At 43.1% G+C, this 23,025-nt stretch overlaps 1 protein-coding gene across 3 annotated transcripts in view; it reads right to left on the reverse strand.

The window, feature by feature from the left end:
* Nucleotides 1–2,667: 2,667 nt before the first annotated feature.
* CHST11 (carbohydrate sulfotransferase 11) overlaps nt 2,668–23,025 on the reverse strand; it is a 160,593-nt gene continuing 140,235 nt past the window's right edge. For 2 of the 3 annotated variants that reach the window (XM_027680441.1, XM_027680440.1), the window contains exon 3: nt 2,668–5,341. In XM_027680441.1, the coding sequence (XP_027536242.1) occupies nt 4,493–5,341 (849 nt within the window). In that variant the 3' untranslated portion in view covers nt 2,668–4,492. Of the gene's footprint in view, nt 5,342–18,050; nt 18,137–23,025 lie in introns of those variants that run through there. The other variant, XM_027680442.1, reaches the window with a different exon arrangement.

The raw sequence follows: 23,025 nt of genomic DNA on the forward strand, positions 1-23,025 counted from the left end.
CAAAGCTCAGTTGGAAGTTTCCGCTTTGGGTTTAGGCGTGGCCTCAGTGAAAACCATGGACAAGACCACGCAAGCTTGGGGACTGCTGGAAATGTTAAACTCAAAGCCATTATTAGTGGATTCACATGAAGGTGAGCAAGCACGTGGCCTGAAGCTCATCAGGTACCTGGAGTTTATGTCATCTGTCTGGCTCTAAATCACCCTTGCTTGAGGTAGGACAATGTTTCTGGGCATGCAACAGGTCTTAAACTCACAGCCCTCATCCTTGCTGGCTGGAAACTTGAGAAAGAAGAGGAGCAAGAGGGATGCTGTTAGATGACTTTAGCTTTCCTGCTCCACAGTAGTAGATAATTTTAAGTCTTCTGTGTGTCCTGCCACAATAACGCAGGTGAGAAAGCAAAGCCATGTAGACAAAAATCCCACCCTGAAAAATCCACCCTGAAAGCATGAGCCAGAAATAAAGCACACAGAGAGGAACTTTCTTTCTTCAATTTAATTGAAGTTACTTAGAAAAATAATCAGGCTTGAATGGCTTTTTTAAGGAAAGATTCATGAGCAGTTCACACTTGTGTTGGCAATGTATAATTTAGCTTTTTTCTTTATTAACAGTATATTTAAGTATGAGGAGATACTTTTCTACAACAAGCCTTCTACTGCATACAAATAGGTTAAAAAAAAATCCAACCCCACATTGATGTTAAATTATTCGTACACATTGTATTGTGCATGCATGTAAGAAAATAACACTCTCTGTAACAAGAGTAATAGTAAGGACAGTCCCTTTTTGTACCTGAAAAGTGCAGCAGACTACAGTGAAACCCTAAAACATTTTACTTCTAAAAGCACTTCTGCTTGTGGATTATTTATTTCACTTGTCTTACACAGCGCATGGTTCAGGCGGTTTGCACATTTCTGTGGTAATGGATGTGGTTTACAAAGAGGTTGAAGCATGGACCAAGTCAGGTTTGGGGGAACCTTCCACCACCCAGGAGTCACCACCATGTTCAATGGGCCAAATCCAGCCTGCCCTCCAGGTTAAGGTGCTTGGGGCCATCTAGGGGGAATGAACCCCTGGCTGTGGGTATTGTGCCGAGAAGAGAGCCACCAGCACTGCTGGGCTCAGTGCTGGCCACGCCAAGTGACAGGGAGGCATCAGCTGCTCAGAGATGAGGAATCACTGCTCCAGCAGCTTTGAGGGGCTGGGGACAGAGGTGGGGAGCAAGACTTCCCCCATCGGGTCCTCTCTGTGCTCATCATGACTCGATCATAACTAATGCACATCCTTTTACAACAGCAGCTCCCTAGGGGGCCTTTCAGTCCCACGAGGACGTCTGTATTTTGCATTTTGCTGTGGCTCAGTGCTGCCTGTTTGTCTCCCAGGACTAGTTGTGGCCACAGCAGAAATGAAGCTGTGAGGGAGGCAGAGCTGGGGAGCAGACCAGCCCCTCTTCTCCTCCAGCTGGGAAACTCAGTGAAGAGGTGAGGGTAAAAGCACTGATTCCCTGGCTGCCCCCTCCACTGCAGGTGGTGGCTGCCATCTCACTGAGATGAGGATGAACAACCCTAAACGTCCCTCCTGTGTGGCTGCAGTAGAAAGAGATACTTTTTGGCTCAGTCGAAACAACACACTCAGTAGACCAAAAGAAAAGGCTATTCCTTAACATTTGTGATCCTCCTCTGAGCTGGTGAGGGCTTTGCAGTCACTGCATGATCAAATCCAGCATGTCAGCTGTTCATTTTAAACACGGTTTACAGCCTATTCACAGCACCCCAAAACAGATAACACACTAAATAACCAGGTTGTAGTAGTTTGGGATCGAGGTTTTTAAAAAGCAAGTGACTTAAAAGTACCCACTTTTAGTCCAAATAAGACTCCTCTCAGTGGTGAGCATCCACCCATAGAGCAGCCTTCTGTGGGGAGGCAGAATTTGGGTAATCAAACTCAAAGCTGCTGCTAAAAATCCTGGCTGGAGTAATGCTCGCTCCTCAGATCTCCTGAACATGTTTTTCACCTAAAGCTTTTCTATCAGAGCTGTCAAATAGGGCTTTTGTGTCTACAAGGCTGTGAAACTAAAGGGAGTATTTCAGAACAGATAAAACCATGGTGATGATGCTAAAGTACAAAAACAAAGGGGGAAGCCCACACCGTTTTTAAAATATTTTCTTTCTCAGGCCACTTTTGTCTTAAATGAAAAAATTCACATCACATCCTCTTGGAGAAATTAACAGCTAACTGAGGAGAAAATTGGACACAAATAGCTTGTAGGAAGTATTGCGAGGCGGGGGGGGGAGAAAGGGGAATCTACCCTCAGTTGTTTTTTAACAAACATACAACCATTGAACCAGGAACATAAGAAAGCCACGGCACATTGTAAGAGGCACTTGCAACAGCTCCACATACTCTAAATGAGACAAAACTGCTTTCAAGTAAAACACCAGCCAGCAACCAACCAGTAGGAATTCAAGGTGGGTAGGCACAGCCAGCCAGCCCTTTGCTTGCCACTGGGCCAGTGCTCTGGGTTGTAAATAGGACCTGGGTTATGAAAACTGTGGCTGTTCCAGAATGGATGAGAGATATATTTTTATGGTATGATACAAAAAATAATGACCCGAGTCCTGCCTAAGACCAAATCCAATTGTGAAAGGACTTCAGCTGCTGTTTGTTACTTTTTTTTCTATGAGATTTATTCAGCAACTTATTTTTATCAAATAAGATGCAAACTATTTTTCTTCTTTAATCACATTTGTGTCCTGGAAACTAATGTAATTCAGTGGATATTATTGGCTACTGTACAATACATTTTCAGGATCTGGCTCTGATACTGTTAAAACAGCTCTGCCTTCAATTGAGTTTATTTAAATCACCAGTAATTTCTGGAAGGGTTTGTTTCGATCATAAGATTGACACACAGGCAATTCAAAAACCCCATTTTAACTGTCTATCAACTTTAAAACAGATTTTAGATTCCCATAAGTGCCTCAATTTAAGCCTCTGCCTCCTTTTGCCCTTCAGCTCTCTGATGGCGCTGACACCCCCAGACAGGACATCTTGGGTGGCTACAGAGCATTCCCCAGGCCATGCACCTCACCTGCATCAAACTGAAGCAAACCTTTGGAGAAGCCTGATCTTCTGCTCTCACTAGCTGGCTAACAGATCCACTCTGACATCTCATTTTTCATTATTTATTTGGTGTGAATAGATTACTATTTGCTTGCCCAAAACCATTGTGACTGGTACAATCTGTCATCCCAACAAGCTGTAATACACAAAACAACCAGTACTGAGACATTCACCTTAATGCAAAAGGTCATGGCCTTACACTAGGGCTCACTTAAGATGAATTTCTAATCCACTGGAATTTAGAAACATCCCTGTCAATAGTATTTAGGCATCAACTGCAAAAAGAAGACTTCCTCTTCCCCCTAGGAAAAAGCCATGAAACCAGCATGTGGGACGATGAGACCTTTTTTATTGTCTTGCATGCTATCAACATGAAAATGACTTTTTGACTTTTCAAATGACATGCCCAGATCATTTATAGCAACGTATCATGACTGGGGTCTCTCGAGCCAGTTTTGGTTGTCCATCTTAAGATTTGTTAGGGAGGGCCGACTTGCAGAGATGAAGTTTCCCTCAGCCCCATCCTGGATATGAATTAAGTCAATGCCAATTGCTTTGAGCATTCAAAAATCTCTTACAGTCATTTCCAAAATGCTGGGTTTTTTCTAATGGACCATCTGCAAATCTGCTTTTTTTTGGGCTGGCAGGCCCAAATTAAGAGACAATGAGACTGGTCATATTCTTGATAAGCTCAATAGGATTTATAAAAGGTTCAAGGTTTCTCTTACTGAGGAATACATTCACATTTCTTTCAGTCATGGGTTTTATATAGCACAAATCTACCCAAGTCTGTTTTACTTTTCCTTTTCAGGGCTAGAAAGATAGATTTTGTACTAGTGTAGAGTGCAATATCACTTTCTGAAGAACTTATTTCCACCACTCTTCTCAAAGCATGTGGTATCAACAACCATTTCTGTATTTACCTGAATCAACGGCTAATGGAAGAGTAATACCCAGAGACAAGCTCAACTGAGGAAAGCACAAACCCAGACTCCTTTTCTCCAAATCTTATGTTATCTCTGCTGCTGAAGTGACACCTACCAAGAGACAATGTTTTAAATAAGTATAAATAACATTAATTAGAATTGGAGGAATGCAAGATCAATGAAATTCACCAGAACACAACATTTTTTAAACAGTGTAGCAGTATTAGTCATTTCTACAGCTAGATCGTCACAATCCTGTTACCCTGCAAAGAGAGCTGTCCTTTCTTACAGTTGATTTAAATAATTTTGACTGTGCTGCTCGCAGCATCATTCAAAAAAAGAAAATATTAATTTACAAAATAACCCATTCTCCTTATTTATTATGACAAATAAAAATCTTAAATAAAACAGGCTTTCTCTCCCCTCTCTCCCCCCAACCCATCCCTCATTCCAATTTCAGGTAGCTTGGCACTGAGTAATTGAACATTAAAAAATCAAGTTTGTAGACTTCATACAGCTGCGTTTGGTGCTCGGAGCTGATGTTCTGGAAGAACTCTGTGGTCATTTCGTCAGTAGTTCTCGTAGACTTTGCATAGGTGGGGAATTTCAGGTAGTTGCCTACTCCTGCCAGCTGGAGAATGTAATTCGAATCCTCTTCGAGCGTTTCGTATTTTCCTATGAGGTCATAGTGGATGTGGCAAGGGTGGCAGAGGGAGTACACAGTCTGCCAGTGCTCATTGAAGGGCTCTTCTCTTTGGGTGTGTGGGTCAATGAGATATGCCACAAACTCTTCAAATTTCACATCATCACCTTTACGCAGAGCTTCCTGGGTTGCGTTTTTCCTCTGGCGCCTCACGATTTTGGTGCCATATCGCTTGTGGAAGGAAGTGTTGTACTTCTGGGTGAACTTGTTCCTGTAGGCTGACACCAGTCTCTCAAAAGGCTCACGAACAAAGAGGAACTTCATGTAGTTTTTCAAGCGGTGGTTGATCTCTGGGATGCTGTACTGGTTGAGGGTCTTCAGGTTTGAAGACACGTGGGCTTCATTGGCTGGGATTTCCATCGGATCGCTGTATTTGCCTCTTCCCGTCAAAACCATCATGACTCTCTTCCAGTTTGTGCAGGCCACTTTGGGAACATAGCAATAGATCATTTCATGATCTTCATCCACAACCAGGTGTTTGAGATCATTGGGTGTCAGCACGCGGCGCTTCCTGCTGGACACACTGTTTGCTCGGCACGTGTCTGTCACTTGGTCTCGTCTAATCTGATGAAGAATTGCTGTGTTGGACAACTGCAAAGAAAGCACAGGCACCAGTAAGTCAAGCGGCTGGGAAACTCTCGCTGCCTTTTTGCTTATTATATAAATTCACAGAAAAGTAGATTTCTGCCTGCATGGAACAGTTCACTGTGTGGCAGAGTAAAATTGTTCCTATTCGAGAAGATAAACTCTTTTTGTCTCCAAACTTCTTGATACACACTGCTTAAATGCTGTTCACAAAGCTTCCAGAGCTCTGCTTTGAAGCCAACATGAAGGAGCACAAGTGCTTACGCAGCCTGGTGGCAAGTGTATTTACAGAACCCTCAATCTGACATGTGGTCACTGCTTAGTCCACTCTGCAGTCCATCCCATGGCTCCAGCAGTGTTGGACCCCATTTGCTGCTAACATGGGGTAGGGAGACACCAGAGTTGGAAAATTTTTCAAAATAAAAAGTTTGTGCCCTTGTTGCTGGTGTCTTTTATGTTAGAGAATTGAATAATCGTGGCTTGTTACCTGGCTATGACCTTGGCAGAATAAATGAAGCCCATGGATATTCCTGCTACTCTCCAAGAGGAACGTTCACTCAGATATGATTTCTTCTCTGAACAGAATATCCATGATAAATTTGCCTCTCTGCTGAAGCCACATTGACAGAGAAAGAAAGAGTGCGTGGTCTTCTAACACACACAGTTCTATGTTCCTTACTATTTTGTTAACAGTGCCCTAACTTTCAACTATCAGTGCTACTGAATACTTCGGAGAGTCTCTAATGTGTTTTAGGGAGGACCCACACAGCAGCTGTGCAGAGAAGGCCACTCTGTCACCACCAGCCACCTCCTGCCCAGATTGTGTCCAGCAACCACAGCAAGAGCTTCTACTAAGGCAGGCAATGAGCTCCTCCAGGAAACAGTGAATATTAGCTTGAGCAAAGGGCCATGCTAGTGCAGGCTCCTGTGTTCGGTTATTCACAGCCACTTGAGGTGTCTCTGCATGGCACGGTGTTTTTTTGTGCAGCCCTACCATCAGTGCTACAAATGCCTTTTTACATATTGTGAAGAAATTGCATCAAAGCAACAGGGGGAAGGTTTGGGTAATGTTATTTACATTTATTTAACACCATTTACCTGTGGATTTCAACGAGCCTTATGCTCAGTAACTAATTTAGCCTCAAAGCCAAGAATTAAGGCCTTCCTCTTTGATAGGCAAGGAGCTCTGAGATTCCTTCTTGTATGCTCAGTCTTTCGAAAGTATTTCTCTAGTATCTTCTACATAGGTTATCCTGAATCACAGGACTCTGCAAAGAAGTATTTGAGGCAATGTAGACTGTGCATCTGCTACGGGGGCTCCTTCGGTTATAGCAGTCTTCCTCCTTGCCAGTATACCAGACAAAACCATTATATGCCAGGCAAAACTCCTCATCCTTGGAAAATGGTTTTGCACCAGCTTGGGGGTTTATAGTGAACCTCCAGGTCCTGCAGTCACAGGTCAAATATCTGCTTTCAATAGCAGTAGTTACCCATGACTCATATTTCTTAAAAAAAACCACAAAGAACAGGATCCAAATGCACTTTTGAGTCAAAAACCCAAACAAAATTTCAAGGTGGGACTAAGCTAGTTGCAGAATTTCTGAGCTTTGGAGGGGAAGGAAATAGAAATTGCATTGTTACAGACAAGCCCTGAGAGCCCAGGTTTCACCTGCCCAAGGGGCAGCAAAAGCTTTTGCAACACGTGAGCAGCAGAGACTCTCCCTCCATCTGGGCTGTGGTGGTTGCAGAGAAATGTTTTCATGGGATGAGCAACACCAAGGGGTTGGGGCACCTCAAACTTGGGCAGGAGGATTTTTTCTTCAGAGAATACTGATGTGCCAAGCCTGGGACCTCTGTATTTTGTGCAGTGCCACCCACCACTTCTCCTCTGAATTCCTTGATACTTTCCTCATCTCGTCTCATCTCTTTAGTCCCTTTGTTCAGTAAAATGCTGGCTAATGGTTAAAACATGCAATAGCCCAGTGCAGGTCTTTTAGACAGTTTGGCTCATTTTTTTGTGTGTGTGTGGTATCCCCCTGGATACCTCCGAGGTGCACTTCAAGGGCAGTTTTGTGTTATAGTCAAAGGGATGAGAAACCAGATGTGAAATGTGCTTCATGCTTCCTAGGAAAACTGACTGGCAGGGAGTTTCCAAATAAGATGTTAGAAAGCAGTTGTCAAGGACCACACAGATTTTTCAAGAAAATGACTTTTTTCTGTTAAAAAAATACAAAAATCCCTATTTCAATTTGTGCTGCCCTCAGAGAAAAACAGAACTAATGGTTCTCAACCAGCTCTGTAATGGTTAGAGTTACCAGTGCATAATTTTCAAAGAACTAAACAAAATCCTATGCAAGCACAAAGACACACAAATTCTCCTCTGCAGACAGATAAAAAGCTAAAATCTCTCCTCCTGCAGATTTTCATCAATAATCATATAGCACAGTAGTGCTGTTTGCCTCTGTTTTAGAGTTTAAAAAAGGAGAAATGCCTGAATATATTGCTAAATTATAATATGTTAATGCACTGTATTTGATTTTCTGGTGCTGTTCTTGGGATAAATACAGAATTAAGTGGATGAGATTCTATGGCTTGTATTAGATAGAAGGTCAGATTTGATAATCTAATGGTTGCTTCAGACCCTAATCTGCAGATGAATCTTTGTAGAGATGTGCTTTGCTCCTGATTTCATTCCTCCATCAATAGGCTAAGCACTTCTTTCCCATACATTAACATTAATGAGATTTTCAGGCATTTGGAGTAAGGGGAAAAATGCAGCCTTAGTATTTGCAATTGCAAATAAGACTGTACTACATTAAATTCACTTAAAAGATTACACTTGTGCATTTTCAAGTGGTACTTGCCTCTCACTCTTTTTAACATGGAAAAAATACAAAGAAATGGCATACAGGTTTGTCAGCTACATTTACTAAGCATACACCAACACCCCGGGGTCAGCTCTGCATGTGCTCTGGCCTGTCTGATGGCACAAAGAATGCATATTAAATAGCAATGCAATAGTAAAAGGGTATTGTCTTGTTCTCATAAATGACAGTACTATTTGGTATGGCTGATGGATGAAGGGCCATGTAGGAAATAGAAAGAGCCACCAAACTCTTCTTTGCACTGAGGACATCCTCCATGATCCGTAGAGTCTACAGCACCATGCAAGGTAATCATAACATCATTTTTCAATTTAGTATTTTGAAATTATATATTAACAGTGAGTTATCTGATGCTAATATGGTTCCTCTTCATTTTAAGTTATAGGCAAGGCTTTTAACCACATAATAATTTCACTCCTGAAGCTGGTGAAGGGAACTGGGAAAACAATAAGATTACACGAGACTGGAGGTCTACTTGGTCAGTGAAAATGTGCAAAGGTGTCCACAGCTAATGAAGAAAATATACTCTACAAATTTAAGCAGCCAGAGAGATAAGATCCAAGGGACAGATACCTTTAAACCCATGGATGGTGAAGGGCAAGTCAAACAATTATGGTCATGGACTGTCTTCCTCCAAAGCTGTTATAGATGTGCCTACAGCGGAGTTGTGAGAGCACAGCTGCTGCCTGCACACTGATTGCTGCCTCTGTGGTCATTGCCAGAGGTCCTGCTGATCCCTCAGTTCTGGAAGCCACAGTAAGTAATGACCTAAATCTACCCCACTTTGGGAAAGGACACTTTTAAGCCTGTGGGCAGGTTACCTTGAGAGCAGCATGGGGATGGTGATAAAGTCAGTGCTTGGGTCTGTCCTCTGACAGTTGACTTGGACTTATCTGGGCATTAAAGATTTTGGGAAGACATCTGATAAAAGCATCTGTTCTTCCCTGAAAGGACTGTCACCACAGATGCACTTGAATCATGGGGGTTTTTTTCTGCAGAAGTTGTAAGCTGGGACAGAGAAGAAGGGCATGTCAAGATCAAAGTTTTCCTTCCTTTTCTAAGCAGCAACCAAGTTGAACAGTGAAGCAACATGAGCAGCGGGAGACTCCCAAGCTCAGTGGCATTTAAAAAAAGAAAAAGATAAATGTAGTCTGGGGACACTCTGATCCCAGAAGCTTCTCATCTCCATCAGTCCCAAACTAACAACAGGGGAGGAAAGCTAAATCCAGCACGCTCTGCTCATGTGGATGTCTTCTGTACAGCAGGAAGCGGGGGGGGATGTGTGCGCAGGGAATGGGGGACAGGAGGGCTTTTTATGCAGAGCACTAGAGAACAGACTGATCAGAAATACATATGCTGACCAACTGGCAGTCATCAACTCACGACATGCAAAGGTTATTCAAGGTAAATCAGAGTAATGAGATGGGAGGTATTTTCTTCTGGTTACTTAGGCACAGCACGATAAAATAATCTTTGAAGACCTTTCCAAGCTTGATGGCCAAGCAGCAAGTACAGATTTAAACAAAGGGAATTTTTAACTAACTTTTTTTTCTGAATATAGTAGTGTACTGCAAACTAGGCACAGAGATCAATCCAGTGCAGAGGTACCTGCACTGAAAACAGTTTTTTAATAGAAGGATGAAATACTGAAGTGTCACTCCAAAAGCCCATTAATTAAATTTTGTCTCACTATTAAAAAAAATAGTGTGGAAAGAAGTAGCCCCCACATTTACAAGGCAGGATTTTATTTATTTCTGCTGCATTGCCTGCAGCTAATTCTGTACATTAATTTAACCAGGCTCACAACCAACCTATGTTGGAAGTGCTAACATGAAATGTGGTCATGGCAGACTGAAGGGCAAAATTATCCAAATTAGAGCGGAATAAGGAAGATAAATATTATGAATGGGGTTTGCAGTCCATGCCTTGCTAAATTGCTTTTTCTCTTCAGTTTTGCATTAATGAAGACTTTGTATCTGCCTTTAATTCTTCAGTTACCTTCATGTTTTGAGGTTTGGTTTCTGTCCTGTGCTAGAACTATGCGAGCTGCTGCAGCATTCCCCTCACCTGTGGTCCAAGCAGCCATCAATTAAAAACCAGCTGACATCCAGCTGGATCTATCCAGTAGTACTGTTAAGCTTAGTAAACCAGAGCTCATCTCGACCAAATTCTTCTTAATGGTATTTGTTCAGAAGGAGTTTGCAACAGGCTCAAAATCCACCAGAAAAAGGTCTTAAAGTGAGAAGTGTCAGACAGACTAACTATAGGTGGCACTAATGGTCCTGGTTATATGACATCAAGAGAGATTAGTCTTTCAGTTGTCTGAAATCTCTCAGGTGTTATCAGCTCTCCTTCCTGTAGCCCATCAATCACATCTTCTGAGTTCTATGAGATGTTTGTTATTCAATATACAAAATGTTTCTCAACATTATTTATATTTTCCCAGATGCTAAAAGGGTGGAGGTTTTTTGAGCTTGATGTTACATTTCCAATCCTGTTCTCACATAAAAAGTGTGAATAAGGCTCTTGAAACCTTGATGGGCAGTCTTGAAGTTACAAACGTAGTTTAGACTATTTTAATACTTGGCTTTTACAATTTGTATCCATAACTACCCTACTTAGTGTATATATGTGCTATACACCAAATTCTAGATTGTATTCTTAAAAATGTTCAGCATTAGACAATAATGGGGAACTAGCATTTTTTCATACTCAACAGCCCAAGCATAAGCATTTCTCTAATCATCTCAAATAATTATTACTCTTTGCTGATTTTTATAGATGACAGTCAGACAATTGTAACTATGTGAATCAAAACACTGTATCTAAGAGAACAACTGCATTTTTGATAAAGAGAATTTATTAAACTGACCTGGACTGCAACAATTTTTTAAAAGTAATAGTTTTGCAATGTTTCATACTTTGATTTACTTCACATTTCATAGCATATTATTTTTGACTGAACTTTGTCAAAACCTTCCAGCACTCAAATGAGAATCTCATTTAATATTCATTCAGAGAAAGCACATTGTGTGTACTGGAGATGGAAATGCTTAATATCTTCCCTGACAACTTATGGACAGACAAACTGGAATATGAATTTGCTATGAAAATGTCTTAACAGAGCGGCTGGATAATAGAAGATAACAAAACTAGTATTAACTTAGGAGCAATTTTACTAAGTGAGAACATTTTAGAGACAAATTATATCCTCTGAAGGAAACTCTTGAAACATTACAAAGCTGCTTTCTTTTCTCCATTTCATGCATTGAACTTATTGCCCCACAGAGAAGATTAGGCCGAATACACATTTTTTTCAATTCTCTGTATTGCAAGCCAAGATAACCACACCACTTTCAGTTCCCACAGCACAAAATGCACCAGGGCTATGACAAGGAGGATCAAAGCTCTTAAGAGTAAAAGAGTCAATACACAGTAGCTGCTAGCACTGTATTGTCAAAAATCCTGAATTTCTTCATATGTTCCCTCCTTCTTCTTCCTATCCACATCTCCATCTTTGTCTGTGTGCGTGTATGTAGCAGAGAAGGGTGAGACATTTCAGCAGTTGCATTTCTTTTGGTCCAGAGACTACAATTATTTGATTATCAGCATCCCCCAAACCCACATCAACTTTGGCATTCGCTCTTCTTTGTCCAGGTACTAGACAAGTACTAGTTGGGTGCTAGAAAAGAAACAACACTAAACCAGTCAAAATCTGGCAGCAGACACACATGCAGCCACATATGCTGATACTTTCCTGGGAAAACTTCACAACTAGATCATTAAATATTGGCCTTTTCATCTTGGAGAGAAAGTAAAGTACCACAGGGAGTCTAAATGATGCAAAAATCTTGAAAAATCACAGACTGACACCAAATGGCACCAGCTGTATATTAAAACCAGCTTTTTAATCAGGCTAAAACTCTGTCACACAATAAGGTATGGATTAAGGAAGAAAAGGACCAGCTCACTTCCAATGCCACCTCCTCCTGTATAAATCCAAACATTTTCAGAAGCCTGTCCATTCTCATTCTCCCTGCTGGGAACTATTTGGTATCAGGACTCATACCATACATAGGGTTTGGGGCTAATGAGGTGAATGCACATATTTTGTAAAACATCTCCTCTGAACAAGGAGAGGGAAAAGTTGGAAGTCCCCAGGAAAACCAGGCAGAAAGACCTATGGCCTGGCCACATGGTGGCTGAAGGATGTGCTGCTGTGCATGTTGCTGTTCTGAAGCTCTGGGGGAATATTACAAACACGGGGCAGGCAAAATTGAAGTGACCGAGTTCAAGAGCAAACACGCGAGAGGTAAGAAATCATCAAGAAGGCCAGAGAAGCCTCGACCTGGGGACACTTTAAACAAGCTTCATGTTGGAGGGTTTATTGGGATTTAATTTACAGAAGATGAGCTTGGAGCTTCGTGTTGCGTGTACAAAGTGCACTTTGCATCCTCTTTCCAGCAGCCAAAGGAAGGAATGGGGAGAAGGGGAATTTGGTAGATGGACAATCCTTTTTTTTTTTTCTCACAGCAAAAAGAAGGTAATGAAACCCCAGGCCAGGACCCTCAGCAGCTGTGGCGGGGTGAGAGCGACAGAGCTGTGTTGTGTTCCCACAGCAGAGGCTCTGCTGCCGGGACTCCAAGCTCCCTGCACCGCCACACAGCAGCTTGGAAAAGGATGATGCGTGATGAATTTGTTCGCTCCTGGCTTATTTCCTAAGTGCATCAATAAATCACTGTTTGTATTAAAAAGCTGAAAGGTCTGGCTATCTCATGAATTTAATTTTAAAATGAAAACTTTCTGTCCTTTTCCCTCCAAGACACACACACAGCCGTGCGCACATGTGGTGGCTGGAGCTGAGCTCACACTCTCCGGACCTGTAACACACAGAGACAAACCACTGCCTTTCTAATACTTCTTGGTCCCAGGCATGGGTGTTTCACTGCTACACTATGATCACTGGCCACTCAAAGCTGCCTCAAGTAGCCCTTAGGTGCCCCTACCATCACCACCTTTGATGGACTTAATTGCACTAACGGGTGATGGACAGACACACAGTAGCAGACTGAGTTTGCTTTCATGTGGGTGGGGGACAGGAAGTGGGGACTGATGGTGGGACAAGAGCTGCAGCATTGGAGAGGACCAGAGGCTGCACTCGATCTTCTCTGCTGAGAGGGAGCCAATTGCACTCGACCTCCCTGGGAAAGACCCTTCCCAAGGACATACTACTGCTGCCCGCAGCTGCTTGGGAAAGGGCCAGGCTTGAAGAACTCTCTCCAAGTCACCAGGGACTGTAGACAGGGTAAAAGAGACTTCCACCTTTCATCTCTCAACTGCCAGGTTACAATCGAGGCATAGATGAAACACTGGGACAACGCAAGTCTGAGAACAAGAACATGGCTTTGGGAAGCTTAAAGACAAGTAACCTGTAGCTGCTGTACGCTGCTATTATGTCTTTACTGTGGGAGATGCAGATATGATTTCAAGGAGAGGCTTGAGAACTGGTCAGGAAAAGGCATGCCACAGACGTCTGCAAATGATGCACCAGGAGGAGCACTGGGCTGGGGATGCATGGAGTCAGCCAGGGTGGAGCTGGGAGTAGCCCTTAAAAAACCAAATAAGAAACTGCATTTTAACATAGCTGAGCTGGCACCTAGGAGACAATGGAAAAATTGACATTTGTTTCTCTGTTGCAAGGAGTTGTGGTAGTAGGGGTGAGATAAACTGGGTGGAGAGGGGAAACAGGATGGAGTAGATACATAAATACAAAAATACATAAGAAATTACACAAGGAGGAAGGGAATAATCTTCTGTCTGGATTCAATCTGGTTAGGAGAAGTAGTAAGGGAGCTAAACATGAGAGACTCCATTTAGATACAGGATAAATCCCAATAGAAGGGATATGCATATATGCATGTGCTGAAACACAGTGAGGAATCTCCAGCATTGGGAACCTCCACCTGCCCAAGAAGGTGTCAGAGGCACCCAAATGATCCTACCATGTGGGCAGGTGTCGTCTTCTGGGTCCTTCAAACTTCACAAACCTGAGATGGTGGCTTCTGTAAGCTAAGCTCACTGTCATAAACCTCAGTATTTTACACATTTCAGGAGCAAGGCTTTCGGCAAACGTTGTGGGGCCACACAGGCAGAGAGGCCAGTTAGTGCTGTGAATGAAACCTCCCCTAGGAAACGGCAACATCATCAAACTACGAGGTGGGCAGAGACCAGACAAGAGCTCAGACACCACCCAGACAGAAGCCATGTGAAACCTTGCACAGGATATGGGGAGGAGGTGAAGGAGTCCTGAATGCCTGGAGTTGCCTGGGACACATGTGCCCTGCTCCCCCCAGCAGCTCTGACCTGCCAGCCGATGTTAATGGGTTTCTCGGTAACACAAATCCTCCTCCTGTACCTCCGGGTTGCAGCTTAGGTGTCACACAGTCAGGCAGAAATACTTATTTTCTTCTCAGCAGGATATCTGCTATTTTAAGTGAATACAATTTACTCAGTCCCATGCTAAATCAAGGTAATATGTTTCCAATTTTTAACTCAGTGTGCAACACAGCAATATTGCTCCAGAGCTTTTGAAACCCAAATAGGAAAAACAGGAGGGAGTTGCTGCATAGCTGGTTTCTTTACATGTAATTCATGGGCTTTAGCAACCTGCTTGAGGAGAGGGGAACCCCACAGTTACGTGTTGAGCATGTTGAGTCCCTGTTCCCCACGGCCAGGGCAGGCACTTTGCATGGGACACTGTGGGATGTCCCCTTCCAATATCTCTGAGTAGTTCAGGTGAACGCTGTTCCTGTGAGCCAGGGATACAACTTCAGGCCCACACCAAGAAATGCTATGCTGTTATTTTTGAGGTAAGACGCTGAAAGTAGGAGTGATCATGCCTGGCAGTGTATAACCCTGGTGTAAGCTCTCCCCCGCGAGGCTCGCTTCCATCTAACTGGATGGTGCAAAGGTCCGCAGGAGATGGGGAACAGAGAGCTCATCTCGCCCTCCCAGCAGTTCAGTGTCAGAAACAAAAACAAATTTCATCTCCTATCTCAATATGACTCTTTTTTCTTGTAATGATCTGAATGAATTCATCCTGACACAGATTGGCAAAATACCTAAATCCTTTGGATAATGATTTTCTTCTCCTTGACTAAACTATTACAAATTAACATTGAATTTATTTTACTTCCCCTTGTGAGGTTATATTTTGCTCAGACTAAACCTTGCTGTTCTAAGGTAACTTTTCCTGGTATGTTTGGCCATGCTGCTCACTAACGCTCACAGAAGGTGACTAACCAGGGTTGCTCATTCTCCACAGCCTTAATTACAGTTAACCGGAAACTTTTCACCTTTCTGCTGCTGTATAAAAAGAATTAGATGACCCCCTGCTTGAAAAGACAAAAGGCCTCTTATATTAAAATGCTAGCATTCATTTATAATCTTAATTACAACAGGCTTCCCAGGAAACCTTCCTGCTGCAGAATGAAGTAGTACAGAAATAAGATTCTGGGTTAAAATGGAAAGTCTGTTTCATCAATACTTTCCTAGGTCTGATTTCTTCTACCTTGAGATAAGTACCAGTGACTCCAATCCTGACAGATGCTCACTCCCAAACAAGCCAGCAGTAAGTAGTCCTTTAGCCCAATTCTAATGCTGTCAAGATTGAGCCCAAAGAGGGACCAAGGCAAAAGACTGAAGATGAACCATGACACAGTTGTTTGCTTTTCTGATATCTTCTGTTTTAATTAAAAAACTCAGATGTTTCATTCTTTGTGCACCAAAAGAAACTCACTGCCAGTAGCCAACCACAAATGATTCCACCACGGGCTTCTCTGGGAAGTAAAGAGCATCTACATAAGGCTGCTCTCTCTGTTGGCTACCAACATCTCTTCCCAAATTCCAGCATGCTCCAGCCACTGTGCCAGCTCCACACAGACAACATCCAACACTCTGTGGATCCGACCACCAGGCTCTTGCTGGAAACTTCCAATCCCCCCGGGTCCCTCTGCATTGCAGCAGGGAGACTCAGCACAGTAATAAAAGAATAGAAAACACTCCTAGGCAATCTTCTTTAAATCCTGGCAAACCTAGCATGACTTGGTTGCATTTTTAAGCACCTGACTTGCTACATTAAGCCTTCTTATGAGGACAATGTTAAAAGCAACTTTCATCAGCCATTCAAGACAAGTGGAAGGTAAAAATATTAGCATGATGTCTTGTTCATTTTCCTCATCTCTACAGCTGTGTTTACTGTGATTTCTAAGGGTTCTCTGTTTCATCTAATAACAGATCCATTTAGGGACTGCATAATAAATGTTACTTCAGAATAGAAGAACAAATTCTTAGTATTTCTTTAAATGGCAGCTATTTTTTTCAAACTGTTCCCTTAACTACACCCTGAAAGAAATTGCACATCATCTTCTTTTCCCTTTTTTTTAAATGCTCGTTCTTTTTCAAACTTCCCTAAGAAAATAAGCAGAAAAGGCTCCTCTGAGCTCATGCTTTCAGGATCCTTCTCTGGCTGCAGCCAAGAGCTGCCTCCTTGCTCTCTTCTCCTTTCACAGACACTGAATGCACGCTAGCCTCTCATCAGTTCCCTCTCTATCTGCTGAAAGGACTAGCTCCCTCTGCATTGCTCTCGTACCCTTGTCATCTGCCTTATCCCACCTGCAGCCAGAGCACGCCAGCAAAAAGACCTCCCAGACCAAGTGTTCAGCCAGCTCTCGCTCTGCATGCAATACCCCCTGGAGTGGGTCCCTGCTGTCCCTGAGCTGACTGCAGCGCTGGGCAGGCACTCATGGCATTCGTGAGTGTGGAGGGCATGGAAAGATCGGGAAGATAACCCCCTCTACCCGAGCAGTGGAGCAATCAGAGAGGTGCCAACCCGCAGCCCGAGGGGACATAGTCTGACAGCCAGGAGTGAGTCGAGGCATTCAGCTGCACTGGCGAGGGGAGCCAAGAGCGTGTGCTGGATGGAAACGTGCCCTGTCCTGCGCCGCGGGGAACAGGGCGGCTCTATCCCGCCACACAGGGCCAGCGCTGTTCCACCTCCCACAGGGCTCCTCGGTGGCAGAGGGGTGCGCTTTGCCCTAAGCTGCTCACATGGGCAACTTCCCCTCAGATGAGGTGAAATGTAGAGCCCGGCAGTTCACACTCAATGTGCTGCTTTTTGTTATTGTAGCCTTGGAAACGTACTTATGGGAGAACAAATTGCTTGGTTAGCAATACCCCAGCTACCACTGGCTTCTGCTTGCCCACCCTTACTACTCTGTTACTGTTCCCAGGACTTCTTATTTTTATAAGCTGCTTATTTTCTCTTTGACTAACAAATGATGCTAGTAAGCTGGGCAGGAACGCGTACATCGCCCCCTATACATACGCACAGATACATGTATGTACATCCCTACCCGTATCCCAGTAGTAACCACCCTGATGGCACACTGACGAGGGCACACAGGTGCTCCCAGGCAATACTGAAGCACTGAAACACATTCTGATGTGTAAGTAGGTGAGACTGAAAAAATTTAGTAGCACAATGGAAGGAAAACACACACTGCTCCTGATCTTGCTTACTAGGGTGGTCTGAGCAGCATCCATGGTGCCCACAGTCAGTCAGTACCTGGAACTGCTGCCACCTCTCTGATGATTTCAGTCAAGACAGCAGCGATGCCTGATGGCTCCTGAGAAACGCTGGGAGCTGATGATGTTCTGGCCTTTTCCCCCAGGGCTGCCAGATGACATGGACATAGGAGCAGGGAAAAATGACAAGTTCACACGGTGCAAGAAGAGCTGATATTCCTGACAGGAGAAGTAAACTAAATTACCATTTCTTGCTAAGAGAGCTGTCATTTTAGATTCTCTATGCAGGAACTTCCACCCACTGGATCCATGAATGAAGAGTTAAAGGTTCCTCCTCCAACCCACAGCATTGCTTGCTGCAGTACCTGTCCTCTCAAAGCAGGGAGAGCTGCAAAGTGCTCCATGCCCTTCACCCCATGGGGGGGCTTCCAAGGCACAAATGCCTCCCACAAACATGCTGATAATTAACAGTGGATTTTGCTCTTTGAACATATTCTGCCTTTTATGAGATGCATCAGCACAGCTGACCTTGAGATCAACAATGGCATCCAACTGCTCTCAACCCTTTTAGTTTTGCATTTCAAATATTAAACTGATGAGAGTCTGCTTATCTTGTTTCTAAATCCCTTCTGGTGGTTAATATTAGCTGGAGCAGATCACCACATGAAGGGCCATTTGTAAGGACAATATTTAAACACTTTTGATCTGGTATCTGCAACCCAACATCCATTCCTGCAATACATCCCCATGGGTATCTTCCAACTGCTGTGTATCCCAGCTAGCATGAGCAGGGAAGCCTCACAAAGTCTCTTCCCAACTTCTCCTACTGTTTTTAGAGACCTCCTCTTCCTGCTCCATGACCTAACTTTATCTCTGGCTTTGTTTGTTTAAAAATAAGCTTTGTTCACAGGGGAAATCAGTATGTGGGATTCACTGCTGCCAGGAACAAACTGTAATTTCATTCCATTTCTTCTGTCCTCCTGGGCACTCTTTTACTCCAGCTTGCCATCACATCTCTTTATGCACATCCAAGTTCAAGCCCAAACTTCAGTCCCCCTTCCCAGTGCCCTTCAGAAGTGGTTACGGCCCCTTAACTCACCTTATTAACACCACTGTGTTCTCTCAACCCCTGGTTAATGCGATGCATGGTCCAAGGTAATTCCAGTTATTTTAAGGTTAGCCTTAACTCTTCATTCTGCCTGAGCTTCTTTTCCACTTGTGCCTCTCACTGCTCTTTCCTCTCTCTCCTCGACTGCTCTTCATTTAAGCCTCCCAAGCACGCCTTTTGCAATCTGCACTCAATACCACTGGAACCCAAGTTGAACTTTCAAACCCATGGGAGGGCTGGGAGAAGAGTGGGGGAAATGCAAACATTTGCAAAGGAAGACACGAATGTTAAACAGGATGAGTAAGAGGCTGCTCCAAAACACACATGTATTTAGGAGATTGAGATAAAGCAGCTACCATACACTACTACTTTAAACCTGATGCAGAACATCTGCTCCTGTTTTGCTTTTAATGATTCATGTTCTCTTGTCTGCAGAGAGAAGGACCACCTGAGCAGAGATAAACCTCAGGTTCACTTATACTGTTTCCGGGAGAAGAAAACACTTGCCAAGACTAACTGAGAAAACTTGAACTGCTGAACAGCCAGCTAAGCTATGCAGAGCCTACACATCAGCCTAACAATATTTTTTGTTCCATTTCCACCCACTGCAGACAGGATTGGGCCCCTCTCATCCTCCGCTCTCCACTTAGTTTTTGTGGATCAACTGAGATCAGTAAATCTCAGGAGCTCAACTGTAGCCTAAAATTGCAGCTTGTTAGAAATACTATGAGACCTCTCAGCTCCCTACAGTGAGGTAGTGGAGCAGACCTGAGTCCACTAAAATATGGGTATATTTTAGCTATGACCGACCTTGCTAGGGACTGAAGGAAACAGATGTACAGATTCAATGGGAATAAATGCTTATTCCCAAATAAACCTCAGATAAACTGCAGAGGGATCTGCAGGTGCTGGCAGGATGGATAACTCCTCCTGAAGCTGCATCTGGAGCTGCTATTGCAGACTGAGGTCTGGGATAAAAATAACACTCAGTACTTATCTGGTCTTTTTTATGTCTGTAAACTTTGAAGCATAATGCATCATCCCCACTTTCCAGATATGAGAAACAAGCCACAAAGAACCGTCTCAGTGTTGCTGCATTTTTCTACCATCTTCACAAGCTGAACCTTGTCCTCTCCCAACATTTCTTCCCTGTTCAAGTACAACTGATAGGTTCAAGACAAGGCATCACAATGTTACCATCACTTTTCAATTTTCTGTCATCCTGCTCATCTCTTAAGATGGGGAAATGGGTTTTATTTTTCAGCCCTGGCTCCTGGTACTTCTCTGGGAGAATTTCATAACAAAATATCTTTCCAAATATTTGTCCTCCCTGAGGTTTCTAGTCTTCACAGCTATATAAAGCTTAAATCAATGGATTAAACCAGAGTCTCAAGATTCAGGTTGAGAAATTGTGGCAGTAAAGAACGCTGGAATCATCAGATTATAGGTATTCAGAGCATTTGGTTTAGACTTACACCTTTCCCTCTTTGTTATTTCTTCCCTGACCAATACTTGTGAGATTCACCATTGGGCGTAACTTCCATACCAAGTTGGTGTCTTTGAGAAATTAGTAACAGACATTTGGGACTGCCTGTTGTGAAAACGCATAGCATGTTCTGCAGCAACACATATAGTTTTCTGTTTATCAAAACAACTATCTTAAATGCCACTGAGATCTAGTGGAAAGTAATCAGAGTTAAGTACAGTTAGACCACTCCAAGATGTACTGGGACTTAAAGAAACCATGTAAAGTACAAAAATGCAGGGTTACATGTGTTGGTCTGGCTTTTAATTTGATGAGTTTGCCACAGCCCTGAATATTAATCTGCACGTTACTGAGAAAAACCCCATGAAGTTCACAGATCTATAAAGCTCATGGCAAAAAGTAAAATGCAGCATTAGATGTTTTTCTGGAAAAAGTATCGGTTTACTGCAAAAAACAGAAAGGTGAGAAGCAAACATTTTATCTGGAATAGACTGGACAACATTAAACCAAAGCAGTCCAATTTGGAAAAGTAGCATTAAGAAGCTGGTTAGTGGGTACAGCTTAAACAAAGTACAACAACTCTGCCTACCTGCTTCAGCTTACCATATCTTACTCACCTGCATTAAAAATAACTAGAAACACAGTAGAGAAGGCGAAGGAAAAGAAGTAGTTGGGGCAATTCCATGTAAAAGAAACCAAACAGTAACAAAACCACAGGGTGCCTGGAAACAACTCACTGGGTTTGAATGGCACCTGGTAAAGCAGCCATCAGTACAAAGATGAATGAATGGTCTAAAATGTCTGTCCATGGATGACAAGAGAAAATACAACATTGGTAAACAAGTTTCTAAAGCATTATAGCCCCCTCCAAGGAAGCAAGTGAAATCAGCGTCTGGCTCTGGTGTTAGAAAGTGAAGGGGAAGGAACACAGAGAAGAAAACAAAACTGATATGTAGCAAAAATGTTGCTCCTACATCTCTGGGCTGAAGAGCTTCCTTTGAGAAGCTCTCGCTTTTGATGGCAGAGGATGACATCTCTCTGGGACGAGAAAGGAAAGGAAAACAGAAAAGCCTGTGATAGATTAAAACTACTAAACAAAGAGACTGTCTGGGGAATTAATATTTATGAAACGCAAAAAAAGATTGTAGTAAAATAAGAGATAACACAAATCTAATAAAAGCAGAGTTGTTCTGAATTTAAAAAAAAAACAAGATGCAGAGCCTGCAGTCTGGTGCTGTACTATCAAAAAAACAATTCCCCTCTGTCTCAGACAATGTCAAAACCAAAACCCCCACATATAGGCCTGACTCAAAAGTTATTGAAGTCAATAAAAATTTCCTCTTCATTTCCAAATGCTTTGAAAATTTGACTCTGAGAATTTTTGATGTTGCTAAGAGATGCATACCACCACTACCACCCCCAAACAAAATCCTATAGCTCACACAATGGTACAGAGAGTTGCTACAGAACTGAAGGGTTACTGCCAGAACTTGCCCAGCTTCTTTGCTCAGTAGAGGATGACAGTTCATCCCAAATCCTGGTGTGGGGTGTTGGGGAGTGTTACCTGCAGTGTTAGAAAGATGATTATTTTCGAAACTGCATATGGGAGTTACTGCACAGTGGCTTCTTAAAGCCTTTGAAAATCTTCTCCCATGACAGTTTTCAGCTAGAAAAGATGTTTTCACTTCCTGCTGTGGAATATCAGTTGTCACATTCAATGTCCTGTCTAGTCTTGGTTTTGAAGCGCAGTTGCTTTGGGGAAGGAAAGTTTTTTATAATCCTGTTGTTTCTCTGTTCAGAAACATTTCTTTCGATATTCTGCTAAAGTTTGTTTCCTTCTTTTTTTTCCCATTAAATATTCCCATGACCATGAATGATCATAAATGTGGAAATGGGTCAGTTAAAAAAGGCTGAATGAAAACCACTGTGACAACTTCAGTTCTGAGTTTGTTGCTCTGTATGTGTGTTTCTTGGATGGGCTTTTCATTTTCGGTAGTGTTGTTTTTCATTTCCAGGCACGGTTTGTTCTGGTTTATGCCCAAGAACTCTCAAAGTCCGATGGTTCTGTGAAAGGAGTATAAACATAGATGCTAATCATCTGAAAAGTCCTACCATCTGCACTATTTCTTTTCTTAAACAGTGCTTCCCAGATAGAGGCCTTCAGATGGTATAACTGCAGCACAGGTTCTCAGGTTCAGTTACAAGCAATCATGTTTGAAAGATTCTTTGCTCTGCCAAGGATTGAGCATGTCCTCACCCCTGGGCACTCAAGGTGCACAGAGAGATGAACTGTGTAGACCCTCTCTCTGCTCAGACTCTCTTCATGGGAGCAGCCCAAGAGGGATGCTTACCCTGAGTGAATGCAACACTGGATCAAGAGTATGTGGGGTCCCACAGGGTCCTTCTTCGCACCTGGGGCGGTCAGGGGAAGTGACACAGTGTCCCACAGGGGCAATGGACCAAGTGATGATAATCCACTTTCATCCCCTCTTTGGTTTGTGTGGGCATGACAGCGCAGCGGAGATGCCACCTGGGCTGATCCCACCTCAAGCCCAAGTCTGTCTGTGTGACAAATCTGTACTGGCTCCTAGAAATACTGGCTTCTTCCTGGGGAAGAAAGGGTGAT

This window comes from Neopelma chrysocephalum, unplaced genomic scaffold (genome assembly GCF_003984885.1).
Source record: "Neopelma chrysocephalum unplaced genomic scaffold, ASM398488v2 Primary Assembly neopelma1_59, whole genome shotgun sequence".
Lineage (NCBI taxonomy): Eukaryota > Metazoa > Chordata > Aves > Passeriformes > Pipridae > Neopelma > Neopelma chrysocephalum.